Genomic DNA, 19781 nt, shown 5'->3' on the forward strand with positions numbered 1-19781 from the left:
CTAGGCATTAAATAAAAATTAATTCTATCTATCTTCTAAATGCATATTACAGATCTTATCATTCATTAATCTGTGCATGTTTAATTTAAGTTTATTTAAATTTTTTGACCTCAAAGTTGAATTAAAATGTCAAAACCGGACTTTTAAAACATGACACTTCTCTTTGGTAACACATGCAGGACTTCTCTGATGACTTTGCAAGCTCACATTCATCTGCCTCCACTTTCGAGTACAATGCCACATCTCAAAATCCAAGTTCCACCCTACATTTTTTTTGTTTTGTTTTTTCTAAATCTGTTACAATATGGAAGAAAGATCTGTCACTGCTTCGGTTTCATCATGATTTCAGGGTTTTTTTTTTCTTCTAATTTTGACTGTTATGAGCCATGCAGCTGGCTTGAGGTATCAGGTCCAGGTCACCAATGGGAGTGAAATACTGGGAGCTGTAGGGCTTGGGAGTCATCGAGTTAGAAGGAACATGAAGGTTTTGTTGCCATTACTGGTGAAGTAATCTCTTTGCATGAAAGCACCCAACTGGACATAATTAAAAGCCGCTGCTAGCTTTTCGGCACTGGCTCCCAGATTGTTCTCTCATGCAGTCTTCCGATTGGTGGCTGGAATCAGACATTTGGCGCTCTCACACTCTATGGCGTCGCTGTGGCAGCCGCTTTCTGAGCATTTTTCCCCTTTGTATTTCCCTGTATCACTTAATAATTCTTCCCCCTCTTTTTTTAACTCTTTCCTCCTCTTGTTTCTCCAGGAAACCTCATCACGAGCAGAGAAAGGAGCAGGAGCCCAAAAGACCTCACATTAAGAAACCTCTAAACGCTTTCATGCTGTATATGAAAGAGATGCGTGCCAATGTGGTGGCCGAATGCACGTTGAAGGAGAGCGCCGCGATCAATCAGATCCTCGGGCGGAGGGTACGTATCTGATTTGCGGGTCTCTCGCACCATGTGACCTCCTTCACAAAGGGGTCTATTGTAGTTAGCACTTCTGTCTAACTCAATTTTACAAGTACACCAACACACAAGCTGACAGCTCAGAAATCTAGTCAGGTAGCGTCTTTAATGCTTCATTTTGGAATTGGAAAAAGAGTACCGTTAAACATATTTAATGCTTTAACCAAAGCATCTGCGGTTTGAGGCGGCTAGCCACAGTAAAGGACCATTTTGTGGCAGTGTGGGGTACTTGCAGCCTGACATGGTTTGAAGTAAAGCGCCGCTAAATTGGAACCAGTGTTTTGATATGAAATCAAAATTTCGTGTTTTTTTTCCCCTTCCTTTCTCCCATCGCTGCATATGTTAATCTCTTCATCATGTTCCATTCCACCCCCAGGCACGCGTGCACATGCACTCGCACACATTTACCCGCACACACACGCAATGTTTGAGAGTTAACAAGGATTTTTAGCCAAACGCAAGCACGCGTCTCTTTGGAAGGAACTTAAAAGTGCATGTCGGTAATTGACAACTCCCACCCCCCCTCTCTCTCTCTCTAATCTCCCTCTGCACTGAACAGTGGCATGCTTTATCTCGGGAAGAGCAAGCTAAGTATTACGAATTAGCCCGCAAGGAACGGCAGCTCCATATGCAGCTTTACCCAGGATGGTCTGCCAGAGACAATTATGTAAGTGTCCACACTAACACACTGCCTGAGAGTGAGAGTTGTGTCATGTGTTGATTGCATGAAAGTAAATATAATGCTTGTCTTTAAAAGTTAAAAATATATGCATACTACTATTGTTTGTTTAGTAGTCCAAATGTTTAACTGTTGTAAAATGAGTTTGAGGTTATATCAGAAAATTCTAAAGGGCTATTCACTTCAAGTCTGACAGGACTGAATGATACTACAACACAACTGTTATAGAACAAAATATTCACAAGTTAGATACCAGCATTTCGCTGATACTTGAATTAAAGGGACAGTTCAGCCAAAAATTACAATTGTCATAATTTACTCGCTCTCCACTTGTTCCAAACCTGTATGAGTTTCTTTTTTTCTGTTGAACACAAAAATAAGATATTTTAAAGAATGTTGGTAACCAAACAGTTGATGGTAGCCATTGTATTTTTCCTTACTATGGAAGTCAATGGGCACCGTCAGTTTTTTGGTTACTGCCATTCTTCGAAATATCATCTTTTGTGTAAAACAGAGAAAAGAAACTCCCAAATGTTTGGAACAGGTGGAGAGTGAGTACATTATGACACAATGTTTAGGTGAACTATCCCTTTAATTAACAATTTATCTTTGCTAATTTAAAAATACATTCTTCATTCATGAAACATAAGCAGCACAGATTTTAGTAAATGGCTCATAAAAACTTAAATTATTGCATTGAATGTAACTGTTTGCATACAATTTGTTGATTTACTGAATTTATTCTGCTTGAGTTTCATAAAAGGGTTTCCAAAATACAAACTAGGGCTGGGCGATATGGCCAAAAAAATTATCACGATCATTTTTTTCACATCAGTCGATATCGATAATTATCACGATAAATGTCAAATCTTTATTTCTTTCAAGTTTAAAGCCAGATCTTTGCTCCAAAGTGAAAGTTATCGAAACAAGACCATTAATTTTCCTTAACAAAATAAATATCTGAATAGAAAAATAAATTTCTTAGTTTCTGCATGTTCTAATGAGTGATATTGTTTCAAATCAAGAAACAGGTTTGGGTTGCCTGATAATATTAATAATAATATTTTTTGTCTCTTAGACATGCACATCTAATAGTAGCATGAGTTAGGATGCAGAGGTACATTTTTGTTCATTATCAAAATCAGTAACATGAGTAAATCAACCTCAGCTTTATATGGTTAAATTTAATCTGACCAAGGTTTTTTTTTTTTTTTAATTAAGCATTGGTCTCCCATAGTAGCATACATTTAAATCATGATAAACACAGTTAAAACCACACATATAACACCTCAATACCATGGTAAAAATATAATGATATGGTTTTTAAGTAGCCTATTTGCATGAAAAACAGTAACGTTAGTCTAAAAACATTCAGTATAAATGCACACATGCTATAGTTTAATCACAAATACATACTATAATTATATACCATTACTCCTTTTAATAAAATTCAGTGTGAACATCCCAAATTTCTGTCACAATACCATGGTGCAGTGAGTGTTACTACAGTAAATCCATGGTAAATGATGGCAATGTGTAGATTGAAAAGCCTTCTGACTGTCTCGGTGCACACAGTGTTTCTCCTGTTTGGCTTTAAACTAGTTTAAATCACAGAGTAATTTTTGTTCATTGCTCTATTCGCGCTTCACACTGGATCTCACAGCGCTGTTTAGTGCTCGAGTGACCGAGTAAACACATCTGTTCTAGTGAGCTTGCACGGCGCAGCAGTTTGAACTGTGTTCTGAACGGATAAACGGGCCGTGTAGCGCGATTCAAATGAGTTTCGTTCAGCTTTTGACGCATAAACATTATATCGAACACTTCATATCGTTTTATCGAGGAAAATTATATTGTGATAATTATCGTTATCTAATTATCACCCAGCCCTAATACAAACAGACTCAATTTCCGTAAATGGTTTCTAAAAACCTTCTTGTGTAAATCATTGCATTGAAAGTGATACTTTACTAGGTTTTATGACTGATTTACATGAATTTGTTCTGATCAAGTTTCATAAATGTGCGCGAGAAACCAGAGCAGATTGAAGTTGTGTAAACTGTTCATAAAAACATTCTTGCACAAACTGTTGCATTGTACCGATTTACGCAAAAATAGTTTTATGCCTGATTCATGAAACAAAAGTGGAACAAATTTGTGTAAATTGTTTGTACAAATGCTCCTTTGTAAATTGCATTGAATTTGACAGTTTCATAAGAATGGTTTTATGAACGACTTACACAATTTGTTCTGCTTCTTTCATAAATGAAGCTCAGAAACATGAACATAATTTTTGTGTAACAAGAAATTGTAAAAGTTGTTTTTACGTAAATTGTTAAATGTAATCTTTTTTTTAAATGACTAATTTCTGTTCTGCTTATGGTATGTGAATGCCAATTACATCTTATTATAAGCATTTTATTATGGACATGATGTGAATGCTCATTAAACGCTTCTACTATTTTCATGAGTAATTGCCTTCAGAGTGTCGCTCCCAAGCTCTTACAGCTGTCACATACTAAAAGTTTTCCAGAAGAGACATATTGCTAACCATTTACTCAATATTATTACATTTATACAATTATTCCTTTATTTTATACAAATGTGTCAGATATCAAGGCAGTTAGCTTGTAGAATTCACATCCAAAATGTATGTTGTGATGACAACTTTGGACACCAGAAGTGCCAGGATGTGCTGCTAAAACTAAAACCTGGCTTTCACACTAATCACCAAATGGAAAGGCAACAGGGCTAAAAAGAAACACTTCAAAGACAGATGAACTTTCATCTCCACTTATATATTAGTGGTGGGAGCACACTTGTATTTAATAGTGCTAAGGATTCTGAGTGTATCCCTGCTCTGTCATAGACGTTTCTACTGCTCTGGGCTTCTTGGTTCTGTCAGCCAGGGCTAGAATACACAGATTAGTGACTGAATAAGTGGATTATCAGACTTTACAGCAGGCAACCAAAGCGTGGCTCATATTGGACCGCAAAATGACAGTGCGGCGCTATCTATACCTATAGTCATCCTGCCAGGGGATTTTGGGTAAGCTACAAATCCTAAAGCAGTCCAGACTTCTCACTCTAGAGGAGTGTTTGTCGTGTCAATTGGAGTAGGGGCAGATGTTTTATTCATGTTTAACTTTCCGATTGGTGATTAGGCCATGCAATCCAGAAGAATTAGGAAGGAGTTTTAGATTTTATTTTATTTGACTTTATATTACTTCATTTGACTATTTTATTTTATTTTATTTAAAAAGATTAAAATAAAATATTTTTTTAATATTTACTATTTTATTTTATTATTTTATCTTTTTAAATAAAATATTATTTTAATTGTTTTTATTTTATTTTATTTTATTTTATTTGATTTTAGTTTAGTAATCATGCAATCCAGAAGAAGTAGGAAGGAGTATTGGACCTATTTTTTTATTTTTTATTTTTTTTTATATATATATATATATATACAGTGGGTACGGAAAGTATTCAGACCCCCTTAAATTTTTCACTCTTTGTGATATTGCAGCCATTCAGCCATTGTATAATCAAACACAGCTGGACTCAAATTAAGGTGTAGAACCATCTCAAGGATGATCAGAAGAAATGGACAGCACCTGAGTTAAATATATGAGTGTCACAGCAAAGGGTCTGAATACTTAGGACCATGTGATATTTCAGTTTTTCTTTTTTAATAAATCTGCAAAAATGTCAACAATTCTGTGTTTTTCTGTCAATATGGGGTGCTGTGTGTACATTAATGAGGAAAAAAATTTTACTTAAACGATTTTAGCAAATGGCTGCAATATAACAAAGAGTGAAAAATTTAAGGGGGTCTGAATACTTTCCGTACCCACTGTATATATATATATATCACTTCATAAATAGCAGAAATGTCATGTTTTTATAATGCCGCTTCATATTCCTCTGGCTATTTTATAGGGGAAAAAAAAGAAGCGGAAGAGGGAAAAGATCCAGGAACCTGCTTCAGGTAAGACTCCTAAACCTCCAATCCCTGCTGTAATTTGTCCTGTTTCATTAATGTACGCACTACTTTGTGAATATGGTGGTAAAGTGGTTAATGTTGGGATACTGCATTCTCAATACGCTTTCTCACATTCAGTTTCAATCATAAAAGGATGTTTTTATAGTCAACATGAACATTTATGAATTGACATCTTTGTTGGTTGCCTGAAAATCCACAAGTCTGCGGATTTACTGTTCTGTATGTTTCTTTAATCTGTAAATTTTGCAACATTATGAACAGTACACCCACCCCACCACTCCATCTTTCCATCTTCTCCTCACAATCAAGTCTTTAGGATTAGTCTGTTTTAAAGTTCACAATGCTTCCGTCAGTGAAACTTTTCTATTTGCCCTTTTATAAATGCATTAGTGATGTGTGCTTGTACATTTAACAGTTCAATGTATATTTGGTGCTAAGTCTAGGGAATTTAATTATAGAGCTGTGTATGATGGACAAGTTAAAGGAATAGTTCACACAAAAATGAAAATTCTGGCTTAATTTACACTAGCTCATGTTTTTCTAAATGGAAATGACTTTTTTTTTCTTTTAAGGAACATGAAAGGTGAAGAAAGAGTAGCCTACTAGGACTGTCAAGCTACTAAATGACAACTCTCCTTAAAGTGTCCATATGACTAATTTGTGAGCGAAACTTTTCAATCGTTTAATCCAATTCCCAAGAATCAACCTGTATGATTCGTTCAGCACATTATTCAGAATTTCTCCCTTTCTGTTCAGTGAAAAAAAAGAAAATCCTAAGTAAATGATAACAGAGTGTTCATTATTGGACGAACTGTTCCTTTAATGAACAATGTTAATGTTTTAACTAGGCCAGCAAACTCTGTTTGTTGGCCCTACATTGACAACTAAGACCAGATATGGACTTAGGTGTTATTTGGAGGCACATCCTGGTAATTAAAAGTTACGATTTCCTGCAGGTACAGGCCAGAGAATGAAAACGGCGTACATCTGAACAATGGTAAGAGCCTCTTCCGTACCTCTGGTCTGATTGAGTCATGATGTGGTAAACTCCCTATTTTCTAATGTGGTTCTTAGCAATCAGAAAAACATGAGACTAATCCTAAAGGCACACTTTGAGTTCACCAATCAACCATTCACTGTTGTATTGCGAAAGCTGTTGTTTGCATCGTGCAAGTGTGTGCTAGCGTTACAGGGTTTCGTCTTGCGAACACACTGATGAATTGTTGTGACAAGTCATTTTTCTCTTCTAACTCTGTTTAAAGACTCCATTACATCCCTTTTCCTGTAGACTGATGTGTGGCATGTGGCGTGTTAGTATTTTCAGAAGACCAGTGCTTTTTTATCAAGAACAGTTTGCAAGCATACCATTTGTTTGAGAGATCACAGAACAGCGTAATCTCGACAAAGTCGGCTCAGAACATCAAGTCCACACTATCAGGTTTCTTTCCTCATTCATTTCTTCCATCTTTAATATTTGGCATGCAGCATCAACATACAATGCTGTGGCTCGCGGCCATGTTGGACTGGGGCGTTTTTTTTGGTTTTTCAAGAACATTTGGAAACTGGGATGGTATTGAAAGAGTCGACCCAGATGTAAGCTAACTCTTTTAGCATTCACCCATATGGCCCCCATGTGTTTTCTAGCCAACCCTGTGAATGAACGAAGCCCTTGCCAGCATATTTGGCTTGCGCTGTGCTTTTTAATTTTCTAGCGATTAAGCTAGCAACTGGCCTGAAAGAAGTTAGTTCTCTAAACAAAGAAGAGAATCGTCTCAGGTGAAAGTCTATGAGGAATTTCAGCGTCAAGGAAAGTAGTAAGCAAGGGGAAATATCTATTTTCTCCTCGTCTTAAGTCACCCTACATCCTGTAATTCTGCTTCTTTTTGCTATGAAAGCTGCGCAGATGTGACAAATCTGGTCCTACCCAAAAACCTTCAAGACAAAGGTTTTACGGTTGATCAGTTCTCTACTCTGTGGCTCCCGAACACAAATTGGACCGTTTCGCACTCTTTCTTTTTTTCTTCTGTGGGCTGCAATAGCTTTGAAAACGCAGCTGAAAGGCGCTCTATCTTCGATCCAATAATTAGCGGTGCCAAGCGAACTGCAAATGGACGCCCCAACTGATTCATCGTGGCAGCTTTAAACGAACATGCATAAAACAGAAAATATTGCCACCGCTTGCCAATTTATGCAGATCCGACAAACTGAGAAACATCACATTTGTCTTTTATGTTTATTCGCCTTCCAAATTATATAGTGTGCAATTTAATAGTTTTAAACAAAAAAAGACTTATAATATTTTTGGTAATGGATAGGATCATAATAACATCAACAGTGGAAAAAAAATCCAGTTAAATCCAGCATTTCTAGTTAAAATATCCAATTGAAATTCACTTGAAGCAACAGAGCATGATTATATACATAAGACAGAGAATATTGCCACCGCTTGTCAATTTATGCAGATCTGACAGGCTGAGAAACATCACATTTGTCTTTTATGTTTATTCGCCTTCCAAATTATATAGTGTGCACTTAAATATTTTTTAAACAAAAAAAGAGTGATAATATTGTTGATAATGGATAGGATAGCATACAACAGTGCAAAATAATATACAGTTAAATCCAGCATTTCCAGTTAAAATATCCAATTAAAAGACCATAAAATTCACTTGAAGCAACAGTTTTGTTTTGATTTTTTTTTTTTGATGCGTTTAAGACAAAATACACATGTATTAAATATACACTACCATTTAAAAGTTTGGGGGGTCAGTAAGATTTAAAAAAATGTTTTTAAAGTGCCCCTATTATGCCATTTTTACGGTTCCTAATATTGTTTTGGGAGTCTCGTACAATAGGATTACATGCATGCAAGGTCAAAAAACACTTTCGTTTTCTCAAAATATGCATTTAATATATAACCTCATTTTCCAGCGATTCTCAAACAATTCATTCGAAGCAGTTCAAAGATTCAGACTCTCAAACCCCTCCTTTCCGTGAGCCTGCTCTGCTCTGATTGGTCAGATGGCCTAGTCTGTTGTGATTGGTCTACGGCATACAGCGCGTTTCGGAAACGATACGCCTATTTCAATAGTTCTGTATTCTGAACGCTTTATAGAAAATATAAACATCTATTATTTATCATACTTACAGGTTATGATTTAGTAGAGCAGCTGGTCCAAATAAACAGGATACTGATCCATCTTTCAACAGCAAGCATTTTGTGAATCCCGCGTTGAACTCCCCGAGATTAGAGAAGCAGTCGTCAGCAGAATGACGTGTTTGTGGCGGGGTCAAGTTGTTCGCGGCCGGCCATCAGGTGAAAGTCTATGAGGAATTTCAGCGTCAAGGAAAGTAGTAAGCAAGGGGAAATATCTATTTTCTCCTCGTCTTAAGTCACCCTACATCCTGTAATTCTGCTTCTTTTTGCTATGAAAGCTGCGCAGATGTGACAAATCTGGTCCTACCCAAAAACCTTCAAGACAAAGGTTTTACGGTTGATCAGTTCTCTACTCTGTGGCTCCCGAACACAAATTGGACCGTTTCGCACTCTTTCTTTTTTTCTTCTGTGGGCTGCAATAGCTTTGAAAACGCAGCTGAAAGGCGCTCTATCTTCGATCCAATAATTAGCGGTGCCAAGCGAACTGCAAATGGACGCCCCAACTGATTCATCGTGGCAGCTTTAAACGAACATGCATAAAACAGAAAATATTGCCACCGCTTGCCAATTTATGCAGATCCGACAAACTGAGAAACATCACATTTGTCTTTTATGTTTATTCGCCTTCCAAATTATATAGTGTGCAATTTAATAGTTTTAAACAAAAAAAGACTTATAATATTTTTGGTAATGGATAGGATCATAATAACATCAACAGTGGAAAAAAAATCCAGTTAAATCCAGCATTTCTAGTTAAAATATCCAATTGAAATTCACTTGAAGCAACAGAGCATGATTATATACATAAGACAGAGAATATTGCCACCACTTGTCAATTTATGCAGATCCGACAGGCTGAGAAACATCACATTTGTCTTTTATGTTTATTCGCCTTCCAAATTATATAGTGTGCACTTAAATATTTTTTAAACAAAAAAAGAATGATAATATTGATGATAATGGATAGGATAGCATACAACAGTGCAAAATAATATCCAGTTAAATCCAGCATTTCCAGTTAAAATATCCAATTAAAAGACCATAAAATTCACTTGAAGCAACAGTTTTGTTTTGATTTTTTTTTTTTGATGCGTTTAAGACAAAATACACATGTATTAAATATACACTACCATTTAAAAGTTTGGGGGGTCAGTAAGATTTAAAAAAATGTTTTTAAAGTGCCCCTATTATGCCATTTTTACGGTTCCTAATATTGTTTTGGGAGTCTCGTACAATAGGATTACATGCATGCAAGGTCAAAAAACACTTTCGTTTTCTCAAAATATGCATTTAATATATAACCTCATTTTCCAGCGATTCTCAAACAATTCATTCGAAGCAGTTCAAAGATTCAGACTCTCAAACCCCTCCTTTCCGTGAGCCTGCTCTGCTCTGATTGGTCAGATGGCCTAGTCTGTTGTGATTGGTCTACGGCATACAGCGCGTTTCGGAAACGATACGCCTATTTCAATAGTTCTGTATTCTGAACGCTTTATAGAAAATATAAACATCTATTATTTATCATACTTACAGGTTATGAGTTAGTAGAGCAGCTGGTCCACATAAACAGGATACTGATCCATCTTTCAACAGCAAGCATTTTGTGAATCCCGCGTTGAACTCCCCGAGATTAGAGAAGCAGTCGTCAGCAGAATGACGTGTTTGTGGCGGGGTCAAGTTGTTCGCGGCCGGCCAACGTAGAACATATGTAGCCGTCACGGAAGTGGGATTCTAATTACTAACGACTCATTTCAGCTGTTCAGAGTCGATTCTTTATTTTGGGAGACAATAACTTTATCATGCACTTTACAACTTTGCAGATCGTTTACATTCACATACAGCTACATTATACACGGCATGAAAGGCAATATTGGAAATGGCATAATAGGGGCACTTTAAAGACATCTGATATTCACCAAGACTGCATTTATTTGATCAAAAATAACGTAAAAAGATTAATATTGTAAAATATTATTGGAATTTAAAATAACCGTTTTATATACAGTGGGTACGGAAAGTATTCAGACCCCCTTAAATTTTTCACTCTTTGTTATATTGCAGCCATTTGCTAAAATCATTTAAGTTAATTTTTTTTCCTCATTAATGTACACACAGCACCCCATATTGACAGAAAAACACAGAATTGTTGACATTTTTGCAGATTTATTAAAAAAGAAAAACTGAAATATCACATGGTCCTAAGTATTCAGACCCTTTGCTCAGTATTTAGTAGAAGCACCCTTTTGATCGAATACAGCCATGAGTCTTTTTGGGAAAGATGCAACAAGTTTTTCACACCTGGACTTGGGGATCCTCTGCCATTCCTCCTTGCAGATCCTCCAGTTCTGTCAGGTTGGATGGTAAACGTTGGTGGACAGCCATGTTTAGGTCTCTCCAGAGATGCTCAATTGGGTTTAAGTCAGGGCTCTGGCTGGGCCATTCAAGAACAGTCACAGAGTTGCTGTGAAGCCACTCCTTCGTTATTTTAGCTGTGTGCTTAGGGTCATTGTCTTGTTGGAAGATAAACCTTCGGCCCAGTCTGAGGTCCTGAGCACTCTGGAGAAGGTTTTCATCCAGGATATCCCTGTACTTGGCCGCATTCATCTTTCCCTCAATTGCAACCAGTCGTCCTGTCCCTGCAGCTGAAAAACACCCCCACAGCATGATGCTGCCACCACCATGCTTCACTGTTGGGACTGTATTGGACAGGTGATGAGCAGTGCCTGGTTTTCTCCACACATACCGCTTAGAATTAAGGCCAAAAAGTTATATCTTGGTCTCATCAGACCAGAGAATCTTATTCAGGTGTTTTTTAGCAAACTCCATGCAGGCTTTCATGTGTCTTGCACTGAGGAGAGGCTTCCGTCGGGCCACTCTGCCATAAAGCCCCGACTGGTGGAGGGCTGCAGTGATGGTTGACTTTCTACAACTTTCTCCCATCTCCCAACTGCATCTCTGGAGCTCAGCCACAGTGATCTTTGGGTTCTTCTTTACCTCTCTCACCAAGGCTCTTCCCCCCCGATAGCTCAGTTTGGCCGGACGGCCAGCTCTAGGAAGGGTTCTGATCGTCCCAAACGTCTTCCATTTAAGGATAACGCTTTATAGAAAATATAAACATCTATTATTTATCATACTTACAGGTTATGATTTAGTAGAGCAGCTGGTCCAAATAAACAGGATACTGATCCATCTTTCAACAGCAAGCATTTTGTGAATCCCGCGTTGAACTCCCCGAGATTAGAGAAGCAGTCGTCAGCAGAATGACGTGTTTGTGGCGGGGACCAGTTCTTTGCGGCCGCGCCAAGTAGAACATATTTACCGTCACGGAAGTGGGATTCTAATTACTAACGACTCATTTCAGCTGTTCAGAGTCGATTCTTTATTTTGGGAGACAATAACTTTATCATGCACTTTACAACTTTGCAGATCGTTTACATTCACATACAGCTACATTATACACGGCATGAAAGGCAATATTGGAAATGGCATAATAGGGGCACTTTAAAGACATCTGATATTCACCAAGACTGCATTTATTTGATCAAAAATAACGTAAAAAGATTAATATTGTAAAATATTATTGGAATTTAAAATAACCGTTTTATATACAGTGGGTACGGAAAGTATTCAGACCCCCTTAAATTTTTCACTCTTTGTTATATTGCAGCCATTTGCTAAAATCATTTAAGTTAATTTTTTTTCCTCATTAATGCACACACAGCACCCCATATTGACAGAAAAACACAGAATTGTTGACATTTTTGCAGATTTATTAAAAACTAAATACTGAGCAAAGGGTCTGAATACTTAGGACCATGTGATATTTCAGTTTTTCTTTTTTAATAAATCTGCAAAAATGTCAACAATTCTGTGTTTTTCTGTCAATATGGGGTGCTGTGTGTACATTAATGAGGAAAAAAAATTAACTTAAATGATTTTAGCAAATGGCTGCAATATAACAAAGAGTGAAAAATTTAAGGGGGTCTGAATACTTTCCGTACCCACTGTATATTGTATTTGAATATATTGAACAATGTAATTTGTTACTGTGATGCAAAGCTGAATTTTCAGCATCATTACTCCAGTCTTCAGTGTCACATGATTCTTCAGAAATCATTCTAATATACGATTTGGTGCTTAAGTAACATATTTATTATTATCAATGTTAAAAACAGTTGTGCTACTTAATATTTTAGTGGAAACCGTGATACATATGTGACAGACATTTATTATGTAATATGCAAGGCATTTGAAGATTGCTCCTATTGGTTTTGAAATGGAAAATGGGGGATTTCTCATGGAAAATTTGAGGTAATTCCATGGGTGTTCTCACCATTTTATTTTCGGTATGAAGGACAGGCTATGTCTTATGTTTACATGCCTTATGACACATAATTCATGAAATAAAAATGTACATTGGAATAATTTCAGGTTATGGAATTTTCGTCCTCACACATCCCACTTTTCCTGCTCGTACAACATTTCCACATCCTCTTCTTGTTCTCAACTGTGTCTGTTTGTCAGATTTAGCTGTGAGAGCTTTTGTCTGACTAACCCTTGTGATTTGCAGACTTTGAGATAGTTATCCGAGGCATACATGCCCTCCAGGCTGTTACTTTTTGGCCACTGTGCATTTTTTTCATTGGGAATGGGGAAAGCCATGTAACAATGGTGGTCTTTTAATGAAAGCTGGCTCTGAAGATGTAGTCTTAGTCATTTAAAGAAGCCAAGGTTGTGAGTCACCAAAGTCTGGCACATTTCAACTTGCTGCTTTGTTGCCACCTGAACATTGACTCTGTGCTATGCTGACTGTTCTGCAGCGTTTCACTTTTGATTTTTATAGCGACTGCATTCTTTGCCCCAAGTTTGATGTTATTGGCAGGCCCTATACGAGGTTTACCGTACTGTTGGGAGTGGTCGACCGAAGGTTTGAAAGCTTTCGGTGTTCCAGAGGTCGACAATAGTGGGGCAGTGTGGGGAAACCGTTGGAGGTGCGGGCCGCAGCGGAGTTCATGGCCTGCTCTGTGAAGAAAGTGCTGTTGGACAGCTGTGCCCGAATCGGGTCATCTTTACCCAGCTCTGTGTCTGTGATGAGTGAGGCCAGAAGTCAGATGTCAGCCTTTGATGAAAAAGCATGAGAGAGAGAAACTAAAAGTCCCTTGTGTGGCGATGAGAGTGCCTTGTCTCTTCTTAATATCCACTCTGCCTCAACCCCATGAATGGCAGAATAACTGATGCCCTTTGTGTCTAAAAACCCTTTTTATTTGGAGTGGGCTGGAACTTTGTGCCTTGAGTTGCTTTAACAGTTTTGGATTGAAAATGTTTGGACCTGAACTGGGATTTTTTTTTAAACTTGTACCTAGAAAGGGTTAGGGTTGGGTATAGAATTTGCTGCCTTTCAGTTAATGAGTTTAATTTGAATTGAATTGGCCACACCCCACAGGAAGTTGAAATGAAATTTGAATTCAAATGACAAGACAGAGAATTTACACTAAGAAAGTGTTCTTCCACCCTGCTCCTCAAAACTTTCTATTCTACTTGTTTTCTTAAAAAAACATTTTAAAAAAATTGACCCTCTATAATTACACATTCTCTATCCTTTTTCTATCTCTTCCACCCTGCTCCTCAAAACTTTCTATTCTACTTGTTTTCTTAAAAAAACATTTTTAAAAAAATTGACCCTCTATAATTACACATTCTCTATCCTTTTTCTATTATATCTACTTGTTTTCTTTTTATTTATTATAAAAAATGACCCTCTTACACTAGCGTTCTCTATTATTTATCTATTCAATATACTTGTTTTCTTTTTATTTATTATTAAAAAACCTTACTATGTGTACTAACCGAGACTTGTCAAATGAATGCTCTTTTGTTGGTTTTGATTGCTTCTGTTGTCCTCATTTTTAAGTCAATTTGGATAAAAGCGTCTGCTAAATGACTAAATGTAAAACTTAATTTATTAAATCTGATATATAATACATATTTTATAGGTGGCATTTCCAAGTCATGTCTGTCTGTAAGATCAATAAACCTTCAAATTTGAAAGGTTTTTAAGCTTTTTTTTTTTTTTTTTGAATTTGACCTTTAAACAAGCTCGTTTTGACAAACACTTATTTTCCAGTAAAATAAATGTGAAGAATTTAAGGCAAGACAAGTTTATTTATAGAACATATTTCATACACAATGGTAATTTAATTTTTTTTTGAAAAATATTTTATTGAAAAAAAAAAAAAGCAATTATAAGTTTTGTAAGAAATATTAAAAATACAATAAAAGTAAGTAAAAAATAAAAAAATAAAATTTATTTATCTATCCATCTATCTACCTTCAAAACTTAGCTTTTCTAGTGAAAAAATTAATGTTATTAATTAAAAAAAAAAATTTCAGTTAAAGTTTATTCTTCCTCAATCAAATTGGAATTGCAATTTTTGCATCTTATTTGCTACCTATTTTCATGGACTGAATTGTAATTTAAAAGGCATTCTCAATTAAATTCTGCATGACTCTAAACTCTGGAAAAGAGTATGAATTGCTTATGATAAACCGGTTCATTTTACTGAGGGCAGCGGAAACCTAGAGGTTTCCTTCCATGTACTGCTGCCAAGAGACTCCACAGTGCTATAAAAAGAGTCTGGGAGTTTTTGCCGGTATGTTGGTGCAAGGAACAAACTTGCAGAAACGGTTGGATTTAATATGCGAATCACAATTGCCCCCATCAGATCTTTTATTTAGATCTTTTGGTTTGACGATCTAAGCAGCAGAGGAATTAGTAAACTATGTGGCGTCTACTATGTTTCCTCTCCTCTCTTTCTAGCTCTTTCACGCCCCAGCCGTCGTCTGTGCTTTGCTGGAGTTCCTCTCCTAGGGAGTAAATCTGGCTCCCATTGTGAAAGCAGGCGGAACCCCCTCTCCTCCCTCCCACAGCGAGCGGTGGCGAGGCCTTTGAAGCAGTCATTGTGCTGCTCTTTGATAGTGCCGCCCTGGCTTGCAGCTCAGGCTTTGCAGGAGCACGTCGTTCCCGAGCTCTCATCCCAGCCCTCCTCAGATGTGGGTAGACCCCACTCACGGCCTCCGCTGGAATACCAGCCTTCGCCCTTCTCGTGTCCCCTGCCCTCACCTGAAGGTTTTTTGTTCTTTCGAGGGTGAGCATTGTTTCCTCAGCCATTTTAGAAAGCGGAAGGGAGAATCCAGGTGAAAAGACCCAACTATGGTTGGTTTGCAGTTCTAGAGACAAAATTGTCTGGAGTTTATTCCCCTCTTTAATGTTACTGTCTCTGGGCCAAAGGAAGTGCTGACTGAACGAAGTGGTTTGTTTAAATCAGATTTTTCACCCAGGTGCTGTTTTTATTACTCAGGCCGGGGTTTTTTGAACCCATCCTCCTCCTAGCAGATCATTGGTTATAGCGCCTGTTGAATTTTAATGGACTCCTTGAAGGACGCTGCCAAACCCGACGTGAAGCCAAGTGCTACAACACAAGGTCACTGGTCCAAAGTCAGTTTGGTGTGAAAGTGGACCTTTTCAGCTGACTAGGCTTAACGCAACCCAGATTTGGGCTCTTCGACTGTACTCTCATTCCCGGCCAATGTTTTAGTCGTAAAGCTTTGAATCTTCTCCAGTTCCTCACATACAGCTAAGTGTCTATAGAAACAGCTGCTTTTACAGGAATCCTGTAAGCTTAGTTTTTCTGACTGCTGTTATTTCTTGCTTTTTCTTCACCTAGCAAGGGTTTATTCTCCTTTAAAATCAAATGCAGATATCTTTTGCACATCCATTGTTGCCATTCACCCACCACTTCTTTTGAAGGCATACAGCAAAAAAACTATATAAAATATATATATACACACACACACACACGTATATATGTATATATATATATATATATATATATATATACAGTATGACGCTGAGCACGTGCACTCAACTTCTTTGGTCGACCATGGCGACCAGGCCTGTTCTGAGTGGAACCTGTCTTGTTAAACCACTGTATGGTCTTGGCCACAGTGCTGCAGCTCAGTTTCAGGGTCTTGTATACACACACATACTGTATATACATATACATATATAATATATATAAATATATGTGACCCTGGAGCACAAAACCAGTCATAAGTCGCACGGGTATATTTGTAGCAGTAGCCAACAATACATTGTATTTGTCAGAATTATCGATTTTTCTTTTATGCCAAAAATCATTAGGATATTAAGTATATCCTTTATTTGGACAACTTTAAAAGCAATTTTCTCAGTATTTAAATGTTTTCGCACCATCAGATTTCAGATATTTTCAAATAGTTCTATCTCAGCCAAATATTGTCCTATCCTAACAAACCATACATCAATGGAAAGCTTATTTATAAAATCAAAAAAGTGTGTGTATATATGTGCGGTTATATATTGGCGTAGTATAGTTTTTTAATTGTTTTAATAATTTCAAATATCAGAATTCAATGTTTTATAAATCAAAACATTATTTATTCATTTGTAACTGCAGGTTAAAGCATTCAATGTCCCTCAGAGCTGCATTAAACAGTGGGTAAATATATCCATTCCACTTCAGATGCAGCTTCTGTGTTTCCTCTGCATTGCAAAGATGAATTTTGTTGATACTGATTTCACTTTATTATTTTGTTTATTTTATTTAAAAAGAAAAATCTAAATGCGACATGCTCACAAAATCTACTACATATACTCTAAACACTATACTATGTTTTGTATAGCTACAATGAATAATTATATTTATAACTCAATTTAAAAAAAAATGTTTCTCTCCGGGCAAGTAACTTTGATACTCGGACAACCACATGAGAATGTTTAATGTCAAACCCTATATATATATATATATATATATAGGGAATACTTAGGACCATGTGATATTTCAGTTTTTCTTTTTTTAATAAATCTGCAAAAATGTCAACAATTCTGTGTTTTTCCTTACTGACGGAGCATCTGACGCCGCATTCTCTCTCAGAGACGAATCTACTTCAACATATACTGATAACGGTATATAGCTAACTGTTTTAATTTATTCCCTTAATATTTCTCTTGTGGCCCGTACATAGTGAAAAATATGAGAAGAAACGTATTTCGTGTTAAACAGGTTGTTTTTTAAAGTCGGTGCTTGGAATAAAAGCTTTTTATTTCATTGATTTTTATCGGTGACTGCAGTGTTAATATTTTAATTATAGGCATACAATTCATTGTAGACCTTAAAAGAAAAAACATTTTAATTGAGGAGTAGGCTAAGTAGTCTATCTTTTGTTGTCCTCACAGCGCATCAGTTAGCCTATGCGGGGCAAATTAATTGTAATTTTAATTTAAAATAAAAGTAACTTTATAATAATTATAGGCCTAATAAAAATAAGAATGTAACAGGCCTACATTAATTGGAAATGCCAAATCCTCTTAATATTGCCAATAATTGATGTTTTTGACAATATCTCTGGCTATCGTTGATACAAGATCGTCGTCTTTCAGCACACCCCAGCAAGGGGAGGTTTTCACGGGGCCGTCTGCTACACCACGGGGCAGACAACACGTTGCTTGTTACGCCATTTGGGCTGTCTTGTTGAGCGCAGTGGCACTGAGAACATTATATTTTCCAAATGTAATAAGAGCGATTGGTCCAACGAATCGTTTGGTTTGTAATGCGTACCGAACGGTTCAATAAGAATGTGTATCGTTACACCCTTAATAAATATATATATATATGTGTGTGTGTGTGTGTGTGTGTTGTATTTTAATATATTTTAAAATGTAGTTTTTAGTGTCACATGATCCTTAAGAAATCATTCTAATATTCTGATCTATCTATCTATCTATCTATCTATCTATCTATAATATTCTGATTATCCATCCATCTATCATATTCTATCTATATATCATATTCTGATTATCTATCTATCTATCTATCTATCTATCTATTGGAGGTGTAACAGTTCACAAAATACACGGTTCGGTTCAATGCGATACAGTGGTGTCACGGTTCGGTTCGGTACAGGGGTAACTGGTTAAGTCGCAATGTTGGAAATATTTCTGTTTTAAACCATGAAGGCGAGCCAATGGATATCACACACAAGCAACATGCAAACTTTGCGCAAGAGTTGTGCCGGTCTTAATCTCAGTCAATTCACTGCAGAAAGTGAAAGTAAAAACGGACTGATGGAGCTTTCTGACGCTTTCTGACACCACTTATTCTCTCAGAGACAACGAGACAAATCTACTTCAGCATATGCTGATAACGATATATAGCTAATTGCTTTAATTTATTCCCTTAATATTTCTCTTGTGGCCCGTACATAGTGAAAAATATGAGAAGAAACGTATTTCGTGTTAAACAGGTTGTTTTTTAAAGTCGGTGCTTGGAATAAAAGCTTTTTATTTCATTGATTTTTATCGGTGACTGCAGTGTTAATATTTTAATTATAGGCATACAATTCATTGTAGACCTTAAAAGAAAAAACATTTTAATTGAGGAGTAGGCTAAGTAGTCTATCTTTTGTTGTCCTCACAGCGCATCAGTTAGCCTATGCGGGGCAAATTAATTGTAATTTTAATTTAAAATAAAAGTAACTTTATAATAATTATAGGCCTAATAAAAATAAGAATGTAACAGGCCTACATTAATTGGAAATGCCAAATCCTCTTAATATTGCCAATAATTGATGTTTTTGACAATATCTCTGGCTATCGTTGATACAAGATCGTCGTCTTTCAGCACACCCCAGCAAGGGGAGGTTTTCACGGGGCCGTCTGCTACACCACGGGGCAGACAACACGTTGCTTGTTACGCCATTTGGGCTGTCTTGTTGAGCGCAGTGGCACTGAGAACATTATATTTTCCAAATGTAATAAGAGCGATTGGTCCAACGAATCGTTTGGTTTGTAATGCGTACCGAACGGTTCAATAAGAATGTGTATCGTTACACCCTTAATAAATATATATATATATGTGTGTGTGTGTGTGTGTGTGTGTGTGT

General features: G+C 36.7%; 1 protein-coding gene across 1 annotated transcript in view; it reads left to right on the forward strand.

Moving 5' to 3' along the window:
- The window catches only part of LOC107594427 (lymphoid enhancer-binding factor 1-like), a 54607-nt gene that overhangs the window by 32175 nt on the left and 2651 nt on the right, over positions 1 to 19781 (forward strand). Inside the window, exons 7-10 of the mRNA XM_016284476.1 lie at positions 761 to 923; positions 1522 to 1629; positions 5581 to 5629; positions 6601 to 6641. Coding sequence (XP_016139962.1) covers positions 761 to 923; positions 1522 to 1629; positions 5581 to 5629; positions 6601 to 6635 — 355 coding nt within the window. The 3' untranslated portion in view covers positions 6636 to 6641. The remainder of the gene's footprint in view (positions 1 to 760; positions 924 to 1521; positions 1630 to 5580; positions 5630 to 6600; positions 6642 to 19781) is intronic.

This window comes from Sinocyclocheilus grahami, unplaced genomic scaffold (assembly GCF_001515645.1).
Source record: "Sinocyclocheilus grahami isolate Dianchi unplaced genomic scaffold, SAMN03320097.WGS_v1.1 scaffold183.1, whole genome shotgun sequence".
Classification (NCBI taxonomy): Eukaryota; Metazoa; Chordata; class Actinopteri; order Cypriniformes; family Cyprinidae; genus Sinocyclocheilus; species Sinocyclocheilus grahami.